At 39.5% G+C, this 19,902-nt stretch overlaps 1 protein-coding gene across 1 annotated transcript in view; it reads left to right on the top strand.

Moving 5' to 3' along the window:
• Nucleotides 1-19,902, top strand: part of sec24a (SEC24 homolog A, COPII coat complex component) — a 63,237-nt gene that overhangs the window by 20,655 nt on the left and 22,680 nt on the right. The window contains exons 5-10 of the mRNA XM_017705316.2: nucleotides 3,151-3,332; nucleotides 3,561-3,663; nucleotides 8,061-8,187; nucleotides 8,348-8,457; nucleotides 12,191-12,303; nucleotides 12,388-12,506. Coding sequence (XP_017560805.2) covers nucleotides 3,151-3,332; nucleotides 3,561-3,663; nucleotides 8,061-8,187; nucleotides 8,348-8,457; nucleotides 12,191-12,303; nucleotides 12,388-12,506 — 754 coding nt within the window. The remainder of the gene's footprint in view (nucleotides 1-3,150; nucleotides 3,333-3,560; nucleotides 3,664-8,060; nucleotides 8,188-8,347; nucleotides 8,458-12,190; nucleotides 12,304-12,387; nucleotides 12,507-19,902) is intronic.

Raw genomic sequence — 19,902 nt, 5'->3', positions numbered from 1 at the left:
CGCTGACGCGACACCAGTGGGAATACCGGCTGTTCAGCCTGCTGTTGTTTACGGAGTCGTGACTAACTGAGCTAACCCCGGGTGCTAACATCGCACTGGAGAGCTTCCAAATTCGGCAGGCAGACGGGACAAAGGAAAGCGGCAAGAGGAAAGGAAGGGGACTGGCCATGTACAAAAACGACAAATTGTGCAATCCAGGACACAACAGATATGCAGCAGAAATGTCAGCTGTTAGCATGCTATCTACCACGTGATTTCTCGCATGTTCTTGCGATAACTGTGTACATTACTTCCTCCGCTGACGCGTGCGCATGTGACATCATCCACTCCGTCACGAGCACACTCCAAACACGGCATCCACAAGCTCTCATCCTCATTTCTGGGGATTTCAGTCATGCTTCCCTGTCCTCCACACTTCCCAACTTCAAACAGTATGTGACTTGCAACACAAGAGACAATGAAACACTGGGTCTGTTTTATGCAAACACAAAGGATGCATATAACACATCACCCCTCCCACCCTTGGGAAGTCGGATCACAATCTGGTACATCTCCTGCCTGTCTACAAACCCATTGTTCACAGGTGTTCTGTCAACACAAGACAGGTGAGAATTTGGTCCGACGGGGCCTATGAGGCTCTGAAGGACTGCTTTGAAACAACAGATTGGGAGGTTCTCCGTGACCCATGTGGTGAGGATGTTGACGGTCTCACTGATTGCATCACAGACTACATAAATTTCTGTGTGGAGAACACTGTACCCACCAAGACTGTACGGTGTTTTTCCAATAATAAGCCCTGGGTTACCCCAGATCAGAATTCCCTTCAGGAAGAAAAGAAGAGGGCATTTAGATCTGGAAACAAAGAGGAAATGAGGAGAGTACAGAAGCTCTCAGAAGGAGCTGCCCTGTGCTCCTCTGCCCCTAAGCAGAGAACAGGTGAGGAGGGAACTGAGGAAGATGAAGGTGAGGAAAGCAGCAGGTCCAGACAACATCAGTCCTGGGATCCTGAGGCACTGCGCAGACCAACTGTGTGGGATTGTAAAGGATATTTTAACCTAAGCCTGAAACAGGAGAGAGTGCCAGTACACTGGAAGACATCATGTGTAGTTCCTATCCCAAAACTGCACACCCCAGTGATCTGAATGGCTACAGACCAGTGGCACTGACCTCACATCTGATGATGGCTCTGGAAAGACTTGTTCTTGCCCATCTCTGTCCACTGATGGGACCAGCTATGGATCCTCTGCAATTTGCCTACCAGCCAGGCATTGGTGTGGAGGATGCAATAACTTACCTACTCCACAGATCCCTTGCTCATCTTGAAAAGGCGGGAAGCACTGTTAGAATCATGTTCTTTGATCTATTAAGTGCTTTCAACACCATCAAGCCCACTCTACTAGGGAGCAAGATGGAGAGAGCAAGAGTGGATCACCATCTCATCACATGGACTATGGACTACCTCACAGACAGATTGCAGTATGTGCGACTTAAGGCCTGTGTATCAGAAACACTACTCTGCAGCACAGGCGCCCCGCAGTGAACAGTCCTGGCCCCATTCCTCTTCACCCACTTCACTGCGGACTTCACCCACAACACCTCAACCTGTCACCTCCAGAAATTCTCTGATGACTCTGCCATCGTTGGCTACATCTCAGACGATGATGAAAGGGAATACAGAGAAGTTACGAGGAATTTTGTGGACTGATGCCAACAGAACTGCCTCCAGATCAACACGGCTAAAACCAAAGAGCTGGTGGTGGATTTCCGCAGGACTAAGTTCTCCTCACCCACTTCAGTGAACATCCAGGGTAGAGACATTGAGATTGTCAATACCTACAAGTACCTGGGTGTTCATCTAAACAACAAACTGCACTGGTCTGACGACAACACACACACCCTTATATGGACGTAGCAATACAAAGTCAAGCTTTTTATTAACAAGTATAACCACTCCACAGTGTTTGCTGGACACAGAGCTGTGGAATATGTGACTGACCCGTTTCAGTTTTAACATTTTCTTTTTATTTTCAAAGTGTGTTTCTTGAACAAAGGCAATATCGATTTGTTTGGACTTCAAAAATGAAAGTATCTTTTCCCTTTTAATAGGCAACCCGCAACCGTGTATGTTCCATGTGATTAAGTTAACATAACTGGAGCCCATTATGGGAGAGAGAAAGGTACATCCACTTGTAGTGCTCTGCTAAACGGCATTTTAGCACAACGATGAGCGTAAAACTTGATGCTATACCGCCTGAGAAAGAGTTGAATGGAAAACCAAATTCCAAAGCATCTCGAGCCGTTTAGCCATTTTCTCGTTAGTGCCTGCCAGATGGTCTGATAGGTCTTCCACATGCGAGTTGCGAGTCTCGGCCTCTTCAAGTCTCACTTGAATGGCATTGACCTTTTGTTTGAGTTTGGTGGTCGTCGATTTTACGGTGGCAACATCACTTGCCACTCCTTGCAAAGTTGTGTTCATCTTACTAATTTCTTCGAGAAGGTCTTTCAGGTTGGGAGATTGGCTGCTTGACTGTGGCGACAGCATCATGCCACTAACGTTAGCTTCACTTTTAGTGGCATTCAGGCAGGTTTGCCCTCCTCGAATTAGATGTTTGGTAGCGCTTATTCCTCCATTACTAGGTTTACGTCCAACTCGGTTCTGTCTTGAACCCTTGGATGTCAATTTTATACAATTTTTGAAGTACGAAAGTTTAAAACAAACCTTTTAACAGTGGGCAAGTCTGGAGCTGCCATTTCCCAGCTCGTTACCATGTGACTTGCCTGGTTAATTCTATATATGTTTGGCAATGAGAGTGAGCAATAATGAGCACATGGGCATAGTCCAATTATGACTTACATTGACTCTTTCTTGAATCATTGGTTCAGAAGGCCTTTGATTCCATTTTGGATAGTTCAAGCCACTGAGATTTAATTTAGCATCAGGAAAATGTTATTTTGCTTACTCACATTGAAATAGTTGGGTCAAAAGAAAGTGTCGTTAAAAATTTAACTGCAAGCTTGATGTTGCAGTTCTAAAAAATGTATGAAAAAAGCTATATAATATTGAATTTCTCAATTTTTATACAGATGTATGGATAGTATAGTGAATGACTTTTTCCTGCCTTAAATTTTTTTTCTATTCTTTTTTTCCAGCCTTCTGTAGGTCCAGCCCAACTAAGTCCATCCTTGTCGGCATTAAGCCTGCAGTCCCAGACCCCAGAGGCTCTAAGAGTGGTCAACCTCCTGCAGGAACGTAATATCTTGCCCCCTGGACCTGTTCCTGCACCAACACCATGCTTGCCTCAGGACCTGCAAAAACTCAACTGTAGCCCAGAGTAAATACATGCCCACAATGCTGATTATACAATTTGGAAATGCATGTAGCCATGGTGACAGTTAAAAAGATAAGAGCTGAAAAATAAAGAAGTTAAATACATGATAAATAGGATTCTAAAAAAATAGAGATCATGATGATGCTGTAAGTAGTGGAGAGTCTTTTTGTTTGTTTGTTTTTATTTGATCTGTTTATTTTCAGTTTTATAATCATCTCCTCTTTTCCACAGGGTCTTCTGTAGCACACTTACCAGCATCCCTCAGACACAGGCACTCTTAAATAAAGCGAAACTGCCCCTTGGTTTGCTCTTGCACCCATTTAAGGATCTCTCAGTAAGTCCAGCAGTTCACTTAAATGGTCCATTACCTATACACTGCTCTGTCTTCTCATTTACTTTTGAAGCTGCATGAAGATGCAAATCAGCAATTTCAGTGTCCCCGGACCCCCCCGCTAAACTTATTTTGCAAAAGCTGTTACATCGAACATTCACTGGGCAGTGTCCGAAAGATGATACTTTTCACGTAGAAATGCTCTGCTCCAATCAGGATTCCTTAATGATGAATATTTATAGTTTCATAGATAATACAGACATTTCAAAGCACACTCTGGGTGTATTCAAATTTGTAAAACCAGATTATCCATGCATAAAAATATCTAATTTAGGTAAGATGTGTTAGGCGGTCACATTTGAAAAAAAAATTAAATATCACGCTAGTTACCAAAAATCACAGTAAGTACCAAAATCTTTTTTTGGGTCAACAGATTTTCTGATCAAATTTTACTGCTGCTAGACGACTGTGCCTGATGTGTTCTTACTATGTATGCCTTGAAGACGTAAGAGTCATGCATATAACCACTGTTCCCTGAGGAAGATGAACGAGAAATGAATACATTGGCTGCATGTCTGGCTGAAGACCCCTTTAATCATACCAGCAGCATAGATGATGCAGAGTAATGAGTGCAGATGGGCCCACGGCAACACCTCCCCAAAGCCAACATGACGGGCTGATGTAGCTGCCAAATAGACCTTTATAACTGAGAATGAGAGCCTTTGCTCTAATAGCTCCAGATGGAAAGGTCAACAATGAAGCATTGGAAGGGAACAAACTCTCCAACACACGGGAGAGCCACCACAGTTCTGGTCAGGAGTGAGCACTTTCCTTTGTCTACCTGAGATAGGATCTGCCAGAGAGAAAGACAAGGGACAATGTTTGTTTTCACTGAATGCGAAGAGATTTTCTTTTGCCCTGCCAAAACGCTCCCAGGTCTGTGCCACTACCGTGGGGTGGAGTTTCCATTCTTTTGCTATGGGGCCTCCTCTGTAGTGTCGGTTCAGGTGACTACTTCACCTAGGTAGAATGCTTCCGTATACTTGATGTAGAGTGAACACTTGAGCTGAAGACAACAACCCCTTCCCTGTTGCTTTATCATATAATACCCCCTGTCCCACCACCTTGAGATGATTATACTGATTCCACTTTGTCTTGTTATTATTACTGTTATAAATGAGCTTCTGCAGAATAATAATAATTGCTAATGCTTGTGCAAAATGGTGAAAAACAGACTGAACAATATAAACATGTGGTCTGAACATGTAAACATGCAACAGCTTCTCTGGCTCAGCAAAATGCGAAATGTTGTTGCACATAAGAATTTCTCAAGTCATTTGGTTTATGTGTCCCATTCACTTGCACTTACGTTTCTAAGTGTTGGACTCTACTGGACTTTAGTAAGTATTATCATTACTGCAGAGTCCATGGCTCGATTGAAATAAAAGGCTGCTGCAATACACAGCTGACCAATATAGGTGCACCATTCTCTTTTATCTATTACTGCCTTTCCAAGAAATACGACAATAAGGATTATTGAAGATTTTCATTTTTACTGATGCTTGTCAACTGATGCCAAACGAGCTGACAGAAATTGTTATTAGTTAGAAGTACACTATTTTGCCAAATGTTTTCACTCACTCATCCAAATCATTAAATTCAGGTGTTCCAATCACTTGCATGGCCACAGGTGTATAAAACCAAACACCTAGGCATGTGGACTGCTTCTACAAACATTTGTGAAAGAAAAGAGGAGCTCAGTGAATTCCAGCATGGTACAGGGATAGGCTGCCACCTGTGCAACAAGCCTAGTCATGAAATTTCCTTTTTACTAAATGTTCCACAGTCAACTGTCAGTGGTATTATAACAAAGTGACACCATGAAGTGCAATGCAAAACGTTGAATGCAATGGTGTAAAGCTCTGCCACTGAGCAGTGGAGACATGTTCTCTGGAGTGAGTAATCATGCTTCTCCATCTGGCAATCCAATGCATGAGAACAGTACTTGTCTGACTGCATTGTGCTAAATGTAAAGTGTGGTGGAGGGGGGGATTATAGTGTGGGGTTGTTTTTCAGGATTTGGGCTTGGCCACTTAGTTCCAGTGAAAGGAAATGTTGATGCTTTAGCAGACCAAGGGATTTTGGACAATTTCATGCTCTTAACTATGTGAACAGTTTGGGGATCGTCTGTTCCAACATGACTGTGCACCAGTGCACAAAGCAAGATCCATTAAGACATGGATGAATGAGTTTGGTGTGGAAGAACTTGACTGGCCTGCACAGAGTCCTGACCTCAACCCGATAGAACACCTTCAGGATGAATTGGAGCAGAGAGTGTGAGCCAGGCCTTCTCATTCAACATCAGTGTCTGATCTCATAAATACACTTCTGGAAGAATGGTCAAAAATTCTCATAAACACACTCCTAAACAATGTGGAAAGCCTTCCTAGAATAGTTGAAGCTGTTACAGCTACAGAGGGTATGCCAACATCATATTAATACCTACGGATTAAGAATGGGATGTCACTGAAATTCGTGTGTGTGAAGGCAGATGAGCGAATACTTTTCGAAATAGACGGTGGATACTGACACTATCAGTAATTGTCGATGCCAATCCTGACACTGGTATTGGTATCAGTGGAACCCTGGACGTGGAATCCTTTTTCTGCACCACAAAATACAGGCTGTACCAGCCCTTTTGCAATTCAGCCTGAGGGACTGCTCTTATTGCCTGCTTGCTTTGAATTATTTTTATTTTTTTATGTACTTCCTGAGAGCTGCTTCTCCATTGCCTGACTCTGGAGTGTAAAGCATAAGGACTAGTAAAGCATAAGGACACTTTCGAAGCTGTGTTCAGTAACCCATGACAACAGTCTTTCTACCAAGGGCAAGACTTAGCATGTGCACCACTCTGCTGCATGGATAGCAAGTCGGCCAAGGCAGTAAGCCACCTTTGGAGTCACAGAGACACCTCCCTCTGGCTGAGCTGGGGAGTGTTACATATTTTCTCAGGCTTGCTAATGCCACGTCTTTTATTGTGTTCACAGTAGGCTCTTTTATTTTGCCCTAAGTTTCATAAGCCTGAATCAACTGAAGCTTCTCCCCTGCCAGCACAGTTTGTGCGGTGTTAAATGCACTAGAGAAAACGAAGAACTTGATCCTCACACTGCTGCTGGATGTGTCTAGGTGACAGGATCATCAACTTTCTCACTGGCAGAGAGCAGGTGAGATTGGGAAAGTTCACCTCAAACACCCAGATCATCAGTACAGGTACTCCACAGGGTTGTGTTCCCTCCCCTTTGCTCTTCTCACCGTACACTAATGACTGTACTTTCACTGACCACTTAGTCAAAATCTTGAAGTATGCAGATGAAACTACAGTCTTTGGTCTCATGCGAGACTGTGATGAGTCTGCTTACAGAAGCGTGGATGAGGTCATCCTTTGGAGCAGTCACAGCAACCTGGTGCTGAATACGACGAAAACAGTGGAGAAAGACAGTGGACTTCAGCAGGAGCCCTCCAAGCCTGCCAGCACTGCCAACCTGGACATAACTGTGATGGCAATAGAGTCCTGCAAGATCCTGGGCACAACATTCACCACAGACCTGAAGTAGGACAGCAATATCAGCTCCATCGTCATCAGACTTATCACACCCCGGCCACCACTTGTTCCATCTTCTTCCTCAGGCTGGCTTCAGCCGGTTGATAAAGACATTCAGGCTGCAGAGGAGCTTCTTCCCATAAGCCATCGCTCCTGAACAGTTAAAATATTACACGTTAACAATATTCCAGCTGCTAACTGCACTTCTAAATATATTTATATGTAGTATCACTCTCAACATTACATCCTCTGAAACTACATCACAGACCAGTGTTTATTCTAGCATCTTACTTACCTGCCACTTATCTGACTGTTAACTCACTTATCCCTTTCTTTGCCACTATACATCCTTAAATTGCTGCTGTGTTCAGCATTTTACCTTAAGATACATACTTTGCACAGTGTAAGGTTTACAGTTATGACTGTGTGTATATGAGTGAGTAATGGTAGGAGTGCCCATTTTATTTTATTTCCAATTTATTTTTAAATTCCAGTTTAACTCAAAATAATAATTCTTAATAAAAAAGAAACAGACATAAGACTAGATGACAAACCAACAGTTCTTTTAACTTTTTTCTGATCTTTCAGTGTTTCTGAAAAAAAAAAGTTAAGGAACAGCAAGATTATTTTTCCCAATGAAGCTTGATGAAATATATGTGCAAACTTACAATGTCATATTATTCTTTTTGTGAAATCGCTTGTCAAACGCCTTTTTGTTTTTATGCACATTGATGATGGATTAGGATGCAGATGAGGTTGTTAGTTCCTAATGCTACACTCTTGATTTGTTTCTCTGCAGCAACTACCTGTAGTTATGTCCAGTAGCATAGTGCGCTGTCGTTCCTGTAGAACCTATATCAATCCATTTGTATCCTTCCTGGATCAAAGACGGTGGAAGTGCAACTTGTGCTATCGGGTCAATGATGGTGAGCAAGCTTTAAACTTAAGAAATTAGTACCTTATATTTAGGATACCTACCACACATGTTCATCTACAGTGTTTTTTTGTTAGAGTTTATCAGAAATATATTTTTCCAAATATTCCATGACTCATTTGTTCTTTCCATGTTACTGTTATTTGCCCTAGTTCCTGAGGATTTCATGTACAATCCAGTCAGCAGATCGTATGGAGAGCCACACAAAAGACCCGAGATCCAGAATGCTACTATTGAATTTATTGCTCCCTCCGAATATATGGTAAGCTTATATCTTCATTGTTTGGCATTGTGGTCCTCTCTCTGCCAGGGATCGTCCTAAATTTGCAAAGTGGGCTTTTTTTTTTGTCCAAAATCATCTTGTCAGCTTCACATCTTTATATATTCAGTGTTGATTTCTCTTTCCACAGTGGAAGGATGACAAACATCTTTGGATTTTTTTTTCAGATCTGAAGCATCTCTGAATCATAAGTAATTTAAGTATAGTTTATGTAATAGTAGCACTGGTCTACCAGGCCTTGCACGGTAGTTTTTTTATATATATATATATATATATATATATATATATATATATATATATATATATATATATATATATATTTCTCTAGTTTATATATATTAATTATAAGAATATTATATTTTTAACTCTAATAAACACATTTTATATCTTGAATCCTAATTTCCTCAGAAGTATTTTTTAGAAGTGACCGTTTTAGAAAGAGTTCTTAATTAGTATTTTGAGTGGAAATCAAATATACCTGTGGTCTCTGTCTTTTACACTATGTATTTCATCATCAGTTCACTAATGACAAGTGCCTTAAAAGATTTAATCTTTACCCTCATTGAGTGAGTGTCATGGTTTTAAACAAAGGTTTAGCCTTTTTAATACATTTAAAAATGCATGTGTAAAGACTGTTTATGTAAACATTTAAAGATACAGCTAAGTATGCCTCCCCTTTCTGTGAAAAAAAACTGCTTAGTCAGGGACTCCCCAAAGACAATAGTTTCTAAGTGAATATTCTGGTACCTAAGGCTTTAATGTTTTATGCAGTTAACCAATTTCACAGCACAGAAAGGAAGTGCTGTTTACCTGTTTAATGCAGCAGGCTGAGAAAAGGTAAAACTGAAACAAAACAGCAAAAACAATCTGTAATACCTCCTATCTAGATCAATCACATATGACTGGTATGTGTATTTCTACTGCATGTCTTACTTCTCTATTAGCATAATAGTAACATCAACACCAGACAGAGATTAACATATGCAATTAACACCTTCCATATGTAAAATATTGCATTATACTACAATATAAACACGTGAGAAGCGATCTACATACCGACAATGCTTCAGAAAAGCTCAAAAAGATGTTAGATGGAACAGGATTAATCTACAGATACAACCATGCTTGTCCCTCTCCATTACCAAACAGGCTAGTACCATCAGAACAAGACAAACAAGAAAACCTACTTGCATTACCAAATAAGTCCATCAGGAGGGGGGAAAGCTTCACTAAACTATACTGCTACTATTGTTATTACACACTTCGCCTGCAGTCTCTAGATACCACAGTTTAGCTGCCCTTTACGTAAGTAGACCTAGTCGTCAGAAAACAGGATTAGTATCTCAGTTATTGGTCTGAGGAGTAACTTAACATTTCTGTCTTTGATGATTTTCACTTCCACTTTACAGATTTTTCGATCCTTGCTAGAAAACGCTTGAGTGACTTGACCCATCCGCCATTCACTGTGCCTTATCTGAGCAACTTTGCTCAGATAGAAATCTCTCTGCTACGTTGTTTGTCGGAGCATGTCCCAATTTATGACATGCTCCAACAAAGTTTGTCCCTCAGTCGGACCTAATAGTCTTAACAGAGTCTACGGCAGGCACAAACGCCGTTGAACATGAGGCTGCTTACCACCTTTTGGCACCTTGGATCCAAAACCCTGCTGTATGAATTGCGCCCTCAGTGATGTGATGCCTTTGGTGGTATGACTTTTTTCATGGAAATGCCAGGCAAGAAGACCTCTTACTCTTATCAGGCCATTCTTGTCAGGAGTATATACAATGTTCAGAGAGGACTGCCCTTTGGAAGACTTTTCTTTTGTATGAGGACTGGGGCAATAAGGCCTCTAAAGGCTTATATAAGATGTTAATAATGATCATATAAGCCCATATAAGCTGTTAATAGTTGCTGTTAATAGACAGGATTCTGCACACATGAAAGATGTCTTTATTGCTAGATACCTGAAAAGTGAATATATCATCTTTTGAGGTTCCAGCTGATCCCAAGACTGAACAAGCAGTAAGTCAACACTAAAATCAAGATCCTTTAGATCACTGGCATGATCCTCAGTTGGAAAGGCTTCCATGACCTCTCTGTTGCTGGAAACTATCTTGTGTAGTTCGAGCGTGCCAGTATTTATCCAGTATCAAAATAGAAAACTGTTCTGTGGTCAGATGAATCAAAATTTTTTATTTTTTTTAGAAACCACGGACACCGTGTCCTGTGGACTTCAGCTTGATGGTTAAGCTCTTCTTATTATCAGTGCACAGTTCAGTAGCCTGCATATCTGATGGCATGCAGTTGCATTAGTACCTGTAGTGTGTCATAGTTATCTGTGAATGTGTCTGTGAAGTGTGTGTCTGTACGACACACACTTCTCCACCCATTCATTTATTTTTTTTTGGCCAGTGTGTTTCTTGGTCTAAGATTGTATTTTTGTTGTGGTGATGCAAAATGTACATAACTCACTGATCAGATATTAATAACAAGCATAAAAAGGATCTAATTGATGTTTGTGGCACTAGTGATTCTCAGATTTTTCCAGCCCCTAATAGGAGCAAGTTCTCGGACATCTTACCACTTATATGCTACTCAAGTGTGTTACACAGTCTAGACGCCATATGTCCCAAGAATGGTTTATGGAATTTACTTGACCATTGGTCTTAAAATCTTTATGGCTTGATGTTCTCTAGATCGAACACATCTGTCCTTCACTCCATACCTAGCCAATACCTAGTGTAGTTGTCAAGTCATTATTTAGGCACTCACATCTTGATCCCTCCAATCTTCTCAATTATCATTCTATTTCCAACATTCCTTTTTTGGATTTTGGGAAGTGTTGATGCCTTACAGCTCAGTTAACTTTTCAATTCAGTTGAAAATATCATATTCGTGTATGTGTTTTCATAGCACAAGAACAAAATCTTGAAAACTGCAAGATGTCCCCCATCTGGTTAAAGAAGGCCTCCTGGAGAATAGTGTCTTAAGCTAACAAACATTTTGTAGATATTAATATTATTTAATATAATTTCATATAATATATTTTAATATATTTTAGCATAATAATATAAGAGTTCACAAAACAAATACTGAACACCGTTTGTATATACACATGCACATAATGTGAATTTGGAGCTAAAGGGCTTCAAGCAAACCATACAAACAGCCCAGCCCATTATTCTTCCTTCACCTGACTTCAGAGTTAGAACTATGCAGTCGTACCCACATGTATTTGGCCATCTCATACTACTAGGGTAGTAATTTAGAAGCTATCTCTTCTGTGAAGTGTGGTGGTGGATTTTTGTTTGTAGGGTTACAAAACAAGAATAATGTATTTGCTTGACAATTTAAATATATTTTAAAGCTATTCATTTTATTTATGTCATATTTCTCCATGTACATTATCAAGCTTATTATATGTTCCAGTACAGGTTGGTGATACATGTAGAATTACATGAGTGTAATAAGATGCCTGTACTCTACAAATATTTTGTCATAAGCCATAAAAAATAAATTTTATATGTCTTGAGGTTGATTGAGAAAAGATTTTAGATAGTGGTGATCAAATCTCAAGGAAATGGTAAATTGTAAATATTTTTCAATCACATGAAAGAAAGTTTGTCTACACTCAAAGTAATTACTTAAGTTGGCTTATATGTGATGAACTGAATCATATTAGAAGGTATTCTAACTGAAAATATCTGCCATCCAGCTGAGACCACCACAACCTGCTGTGTACCTCTTTGTGCTTGATGTGTCCCACAATGCTGTGGAAACGGGATATCTTGATGTTGTCTGCCAGTCGCTTCTAGAGAGTCTTAATTCGTAAGTAGACCTTTGATGTCTAGTCATAACAAACATACCTTCTTTGAGCTCAAACTAGAGCATGAATGTGTGTATGCTTCCTAGTCTTCCAGGAGATACAAGAACAAAGATTGGTTTCATCACGTTTGATAGCATGATCCACTTCTACAACCTACAGGAAGGACTGTCCCAGCCACAGATGCTTATTGTTTCAGACATTGAAGGTAAGTCATAGATGACTATAATGACTGTAATAAATATTATAAAATTTATAATAAATATAACAATTAAATGGATGCTCTTTGGAAAAGATACAGTGCTGTATCTAATTTTCATATGAGAGACAATACGAGTAAATGCAAGTTGCAATTTTTAATAATTCTTCATTTTATTGAAGATAAAGATTTCTTCAAAACCTATATCATATATGTGAAAAAGTAATTTCCCGCTTAAACCTAGAAACTAGTTGGCATTAACAACTGCAATCAAACATTTGTGAGAACGTGTGATGAGTTTTTATGTCTCTGTGGAGGAATTTTGGCCTACTCTTCTTTACAAAACCATTTTAATTTGGTAACATTGTAGGGTTTTGTGCACAAAACTGCCTGTTTAAGGTCTTCCCACACCATCTCAGTGGGATTCAATTTAGCTACTCCAAAACCTTAATTTTGTTTCTTTTAAACCATTGAGCCTTTTTAAGCCGGTCATTCAGATCGTTGTCCTGCTGCAGGACAACTACGCTTGAAGCTTTAGGTCACAAACATACAGGCGTACATTCTCCTTTAGGATTTTCTAATAGAGAGCATTCATGCTTCCATCAGTTATAACTCCTGGAAAGGTTCACCACTGTTTCAGGTGTTCTCCATTTGTGCATAATGGCTCTCACTATTGTTCATTGGAGTCCCAGAGCTTTTTCAATGTCTTTGTAACCCTTTTGAGACTAATAGATTTTAAAGACTTTATTTTGCATCTGTATTGATGCGGAAAATGGCATCATGTGCTGCTTTTTGAGACCATCTAGCCTGCTTCACATTGCCAGTTAGTTGCTATTTAAGTGATGTTTATATTCAGCTGGTCTGGCAGTAATCATGGCTTTGTTTGGCTCGTGAAATTGAACCCAGTAATCAGTTGTATTTGGTTAACTGGTTGATTTATTAGCTTTGTGAGCAGGTACTTTTTCCATATGTGTGGCCACGTAGAGCTGAACAGCAGTTTTCTTCAGTAAATGAAATCATTTAAAAACATTTTCTATTTAGATTTGAACAATTCAAGTGTGACAAATATGCAAAAATAAAGGAAACTGGGAAGGGGCAAATCTTTTTCGCAGCACTGTAGGTCTGTTTCTGCTCAAGTCTGGTGGTTTAGGTATTTTTTGCACCATATGCAGAGCAGTTTCTCCTCCAAACATGTTGCACTGCATTCTTGCCAAAAAATTACATTTTAGGTCTGACCCCACTACATTCTCCCAGTTGTCTACAGACATCTCCAAATGTTCTGTAGCAGACTTTTAAACAAGTTTGAGCATGCCTTTTGGAGTCGTTCTGGGTGATCATGAATGGATACCATGAGGGTGAAGCTGAGAGGCTGAAGATGCTGCAGCATTCAGGATAGATAATATACATAAAATAATAGAATGTTTAACATTGTACACGTAGTATAAATCCTTAAAGTGTTTACTGTAAAGCTATGTCTGTGCATGGGTCTAGCATCTACTTAAGTATGCATAAACCTTTGCACAGTAAAGTGGAAAAGCAATCAGTTTTGTATTTATAGAAGAAAAAGGGGCCCTCAGCCACACTGTCATCTTGGCATTTTTTTTATTAAAGTCCTAGAATGAAGTGCATTATAAACAATTGTAATGGTTAAGATTTTTCTTATTCTTCTGATTCTTCTTCTTTACTGAAAGAAATCATGCTGACTGACCTGTAACTCATACAGACATGAAACTAAGTCAGTATGTAGTAGTGCCTCCCACATCTTGGGTGCAGAAGCTCAGCCTGATCAGCCAGACAGTGGCGCTATAGCTTCAGACTTTTTGGGTGATATCTCCTGCACCAACAGAGAATTCATGAGAATGACATGAAAGTTTGCATGATGCTACTATGTGCTGTCATAGATGAGGATCTAATTAGGCTGATGTCCTATTAAAAATATGGCTGCCATCGGCCAACCAGATTTAAGTGGTGTTTGACAGCCTTAGAATAGGCCAGTCACTTTGGAATGTGATGCATCTCTAGGCGTGGACTCCTACTACCAATTAATGTAGTACAGAGTCCATCAGCCACTTGGGAGGTACTGCTCCTGTTTTAGTAAATGTGTAAATGTTCTATACTGTTCAGATTATAGACAATGCAGGAGTCAAATAGGCATAAAATAATGCACTAACATGAGCCTGGCAATTTTGCAAATGCAAGAAATTTGCTAATCATTTTTCTATAAATGTGCATTATTTGAAAAAGAAAAATTTTGAACTCCTCCAGTTTACACCTCATTATTTTACATCTGGTCTTAAAATACAAGCTGGAGTGACTTTTTGACACAGGGTATCTACAACTTGTCCATCAATCCATATAGGTGGAGTTTTTACTACTCCCAACATCTGTAATACACACATACATTGTTTGATGGAGACCAAATTAGGTACGGACATACATCATTTTATTTGAGGAAACTTCAGAATCTTGGTCTGAATCAGTCCCCGGGGGGCACTACAATAAGGAATCAAATATTAATTATCAATCAATCAACCTTTATTTTGACTCAGTGTACATTCAGTGTAGCTGAGCATTTACAAAAACAGGGATTGACATGAAAGAAAATAATATCTATATGTAAACATTTTAAATTAAAAGAAAATTTAAAATAACAGTGAAAAAAAGATAAAAATAGATAGAAAATAAATCTTGAGGTTTCATTGATAAGAGGTTAAGACAGAACATAAGAGATTAATAAAAATATAATAATAATAATAATAAACTAATTAAAATAAGTTAAAGTAATGAAGAACTGAGAGAAGATCTAAAACAAGAAATAAAAGTTAAGAATAAATGAGATTAAATAAAACAGGTACAGGCTGTCTGAACATGGTTCGATGTTAAAAGTTTAAAATGACGAAGTGACAACAGTGAGCTGAGTTTTAGTGAATTCCAGCTCGCTGGTGCTCTGTAACTAAAAGCAGATTTTCCCAGTTTAGTAAAAACTCTTGGTACCTGGCAGCTGATCCAATAACTAGAGCGAGTCTGATAATTATTGTTATTTGTATTCATCAATGAAGTGATGTATTCTGGCAAATGCCCGGAGAGTGTCTTCTAAATAAAAATCAACCAGTGTGTTTTCCTTCGTACCGTTAAAGAGGGCCACCCAACTTTCGCATACAGCTCACAGTGGTGAGTTCTGTACGGATCTCCAGTAATGAACCTCAGGGCAGAGTGATACACTGGGTCCAGTAATTTGAGAGAGCTGGAGGGAGCATATTTATAGATAACGTCACCATAGTCCAACACTGATAGTAAAGGTGCTTCAACTAATCTTTTTCTGGCGTGCATGGGGAAACAGGACTTATGTCTATAAAAATAACCCAGCTTCTGTCTGCATTTACTGACTAGTTTATTTATGTCTGTTTTCAAACTGAGTTTATCGTCCATCCATATGCCAAGGTATTTATATTCTGTGACTTTCTCAATAGTGGATCCTGCCATGGAGGTAATATTTATAGTACTAAAATCAGTATTAAGAGCTTTGGAAAACAGCATGAGCTTAGTTTTCATGGCATTTAAAACTAGTTTGTGCTTATATAATGCCACCTGTAGAGCATTAAATGAACTCTGTAATTTTCTTGTTGCAGCATGAATAGAATCAGCTGAGCAATATAAAATTGTGTCACCTGCATAAAGGCGAATTTTGCAGTTTGAGGTAGAAACGGAGGCAGCAATATTATTTATGTATATATTAAATAAAACTGGACCCAAAATTGAACCTTGTGGTACGCCTTTAGATACAGATACCAAATCTGATTTATAATTTTTCAATGCCATGCATTGATTTCTGTCAGTGAGGTAGTTTTGGGTCACCACCTTTATGCGGAGGAATTAGATGAGCTGTTTTCCAGACCCTGGGAATTCTGCAAGATAAAACTGAAAAATTAAAAATGTATAAAATGTATTCTAAAATAATCGGGGCTGTGAGACACAATAAAAAGGGGTCCAGCCCATCTTCTCCAGTGGCTTTTCGTGGGTTAATTTTAGCCAGGGCTTTAGCAACTAAATATGTAGAAAATGGCTGGAGTGAGAAGAGACCATGTGTTTTAGAAACAGTAGAGTTGAGATCAGTTTTATTCAATAGGTTTGTGCTATTTCTATCAGAGATGTGGCCAGCTGCAGCAAAATGTGAGTTAAAAGCTTGACATATTTCCTACTGGGCAGAAATCAGCTGATTGTCAACTAAAACACTGGTTGCAAAAGTAGGGGAATTATTTTTGAGGGAATTTACTATTTTCCAGAAGTTTTGAGGGTTTCTAGTGCTGGGGATTAAGCTATGGTAATATTCTGATTTTCTAACAGCAGAGGTACATTTATTTCTCAACTGTCTAAAGGTAAGCCAATGGTCTCACTCCCCTGAGCGTCTAACAGTTGACCAAGCTTTGTTTCTGACGTTAAACAATGAGGAAACCTCACCCGTAAACCAGGGACTTAATTTGTCTCTTATTCTTGACTTTTTGAATGGGGCATGTTTGTTTACCACTGTTAGGAAAGTTTTACTAAAATGGTTTAGTGCCCCATCAACATCTGAGATTTCTAGTGTAAGGTTAATTTCACTCATTGCCAAGTCAGAAAGGAAAGCTTGCTCATTAAAATTATTCAAATTTCTTCTAACCACCAACCGAGAGCCTGTTTTGTTTGTACAACTGTTTCTATTGGTCCGATGGGACAATGATCACTTATGCCAAGTTAAAAAAAAATGCTGAGGCAGTAATTTTGTCAGCTTTATTGGACAGTATTAGATCTATGAGGGTTGACTTGGTGGGTTCTTTCAGACTTGGGCGAATTGGTTCATTAATTAACTGTGTTAGGGTAAGATTGACACATATTTCCCGTAAGTGTTCGGATGCATTAGAAAGCCAGTTGAGGGTAAAAATCACTTAGGACCAGCAATTCAGAAGCACTAAATTTGGATAAAAAAAATCAGCTAATTCCTCGACTGCAGAGTGTGGGGCAGAGGGAGGTCTGTATATCCCAATGAAAACAAGTTATTTTTTCCGAGTGAGACCTCGAGGGCTAAGAACTCATAACATTTTTCTTTAGATACTGCACATAAAACAGTAATTTGTAAATTTACTCTTGTATAAATAGCAACTCCCTCCCCTTGAAAGTCTTTTCTATGGAGGATAAAATTATTTAAAGCTACAACTTCATCATTTGTACAGTGTCTAAGCCAGGTCTCTGTTAAAACTATTATATCAGGATCAGACTGTGCAGCCAGGATTTTAAGATGATCCATTCTATCTTTTTGTAGTAGGTTTTTAATATTCAGATGGTTTATACCTAAACCTTTTCTTTTTTTTTTTTTTTTTTTAACTTTCAAGATTACTCATTGGGTTATCGGTGCAGTTTTCTTGAGGGTTTATGGTAATTTGAGATGGCTTAATGCGTATAAGATTATCACAATTAATAAAAACGTTAAGATTATGTGGATTATTGGCATTTCTTGTAAAAATGCTGGTCCTGGGTCGTCTTCTACTAATGACTACTGGTATAATTGAACTTGCATTGTAGGTCTTGAGTAGTCATTTAAAATTAAAAATAGAGTAAAACGTATTGTGTCCTAAAATCTGTGCACCCAGCCTATTGGGATGAATCCTATCAGATCTATAGAAGGGAGGGCGATTCCAGAAGAAGTTAAAATTGTCTATAAAATTCAAGGGACCTTGGGAGAGGCAGGTATTCTGAAGCCAGGTATGAAGATTTAAAAGTCTACTAAAATGACCTGCACCTCTTCCTAGTGAAGGAATTAGTCCAGAAATGAAAACAGATTTACCACAGTCTTGTATGAAGGATAGCAGGCATGTGAAGTCCTTTTTTACCAGTTCTGTGCTCTGGTTTTTGATGTCATTACATCCCATGTGGATTATTATCTTCTCCACTGAATGGTGTTTCTGGGAAGCTGCAGCGTAATGTCAGACATTTGCACCAGAAATTGAGTGGACAGCAGCTGAGCGATGATGTTCCTGACGATTGAGTCGCCAACTACGAGGGTGGTTTGCAGGCCTGCAGGTCTGTCGCCGGGTAAAAGATGAGGTCACTGCTTGGTGATCAGCGGTGTTTGATCTGCAGATTCTCGTGGGGGGGGAGCATCATTCAGGCTGATCGTTCAGGGTGTGAGTCTGGGAGGGAGCTTGGCCGGATGGTCTTCTGGAGGTGGGGGTGTCCCTCAGAGCTAAGCCACACTTTTGCAGGCCAGGCGCAGCCCACTGCCCGGTGGGGTTTGTGGATGTAGCGGGGGTGAAGTTGATGGCTGGAGAGCTCACTCTGAAGGGTTTTGCTGGAGTGGCGTCATCCAGCTCTTCCATTACGGAGAACCTGTTGTTTAGACAGATCTTCCGAGTTATTGGGTGGTGGGTGGAGTGCCTACCACCCCGCAAACCTCCACCTGCAACAGACCATGGCTCAGCCTGCCGTGGCATGGAGCAGTACACCTTCGCGGCAAAAAATAGCCGCAAGCAATGATGAGCAGGTCCAAGCATACAGAACCGTGGTGAAAAGCAAAATAAATGTAAGCCAAAATGCAGAAAAATGAGTGCAGTTTCTGACATACCATGCAGTTACAGAGTTATTCAGTTCAATGAACTGAATCAAACGGTACCACTTGTTTGTCTGTAAACTTTGTAATAACTTTATAGCATTTTTGCTGCTTTTTATTTTTTATTTATTTTGTGTGTGTTTGTGTTTTTGAGTGCTAATGCGCACCCTAAAGGTCTGTCTGGACCAAACTTTGCAGATCCCATCTGGGTCTCAATGTATATAAAGACATGAAGTTTTAAGAGGATTGGACAAAAGACTGATGATTTATAGCAAATCAAGCTAGCAATGCCACAGCCACAGTGGTTAATTTATAGAGCAAAACCATGTTGGGTGAAAAAGTCTACATTTTATTGATAACTATTTACTTACAGAGACTAGAAAATATTTCTAGACCAATTTCAGAAAGTTTGCATCAAAAACCAGAGACAGAGAAAAGAAAAAAAGAAAAGCATGGTTTTCAAACATTTAACGATTACCAAAAAACTATGCATTTTTAAAATATAATTGTAATTGCAAATTTGTTTGGCACACTGTTCTAGATTTGACTCCTATAGAATTTCTGATGAAATTGCAATTTTGTCTTAATGACATGTAGTAAGTGATGTTCATGACTATTGCCACCCAGTGGCCAAGTCTGTTAAACCTTGACTGATTGTCAGAAAGTGGCTACATAGACACTGTATTCGTTCTTGTCAGTGGGTGGAGGAAAGACTCCGGGGGCAGGGGGTGAAGGTGGAGAGCTTTCTTTAATTGTTGTAGGCTTTTCAGCCTACAAAATAAGGCATGGCTCGCGGGGGATTATCAGTCCTCTTTCTCTTCAGCT

Source organism: Pygocentrus nattereri, chromosome 16 (genome assembly GCF_015220715.1).
Source record: "Pygocentrus nattereri isolate fPygNat1 chromosome 16, fPygNat1.pri, whole genome shotgun sequence".
In the NCBI taxonomy this organism is placed as follows: Eukaryota; Metazoa; Chordata; class Actinopteri; order Characiformes; family Serrasalmidae; genus Pygocentrus; species Pygocentrus nattereri.
Note: the sequence above shows the minus strand (reverse complement) of the source record. Positions and strands in the feature narration are given on the sequence as shown.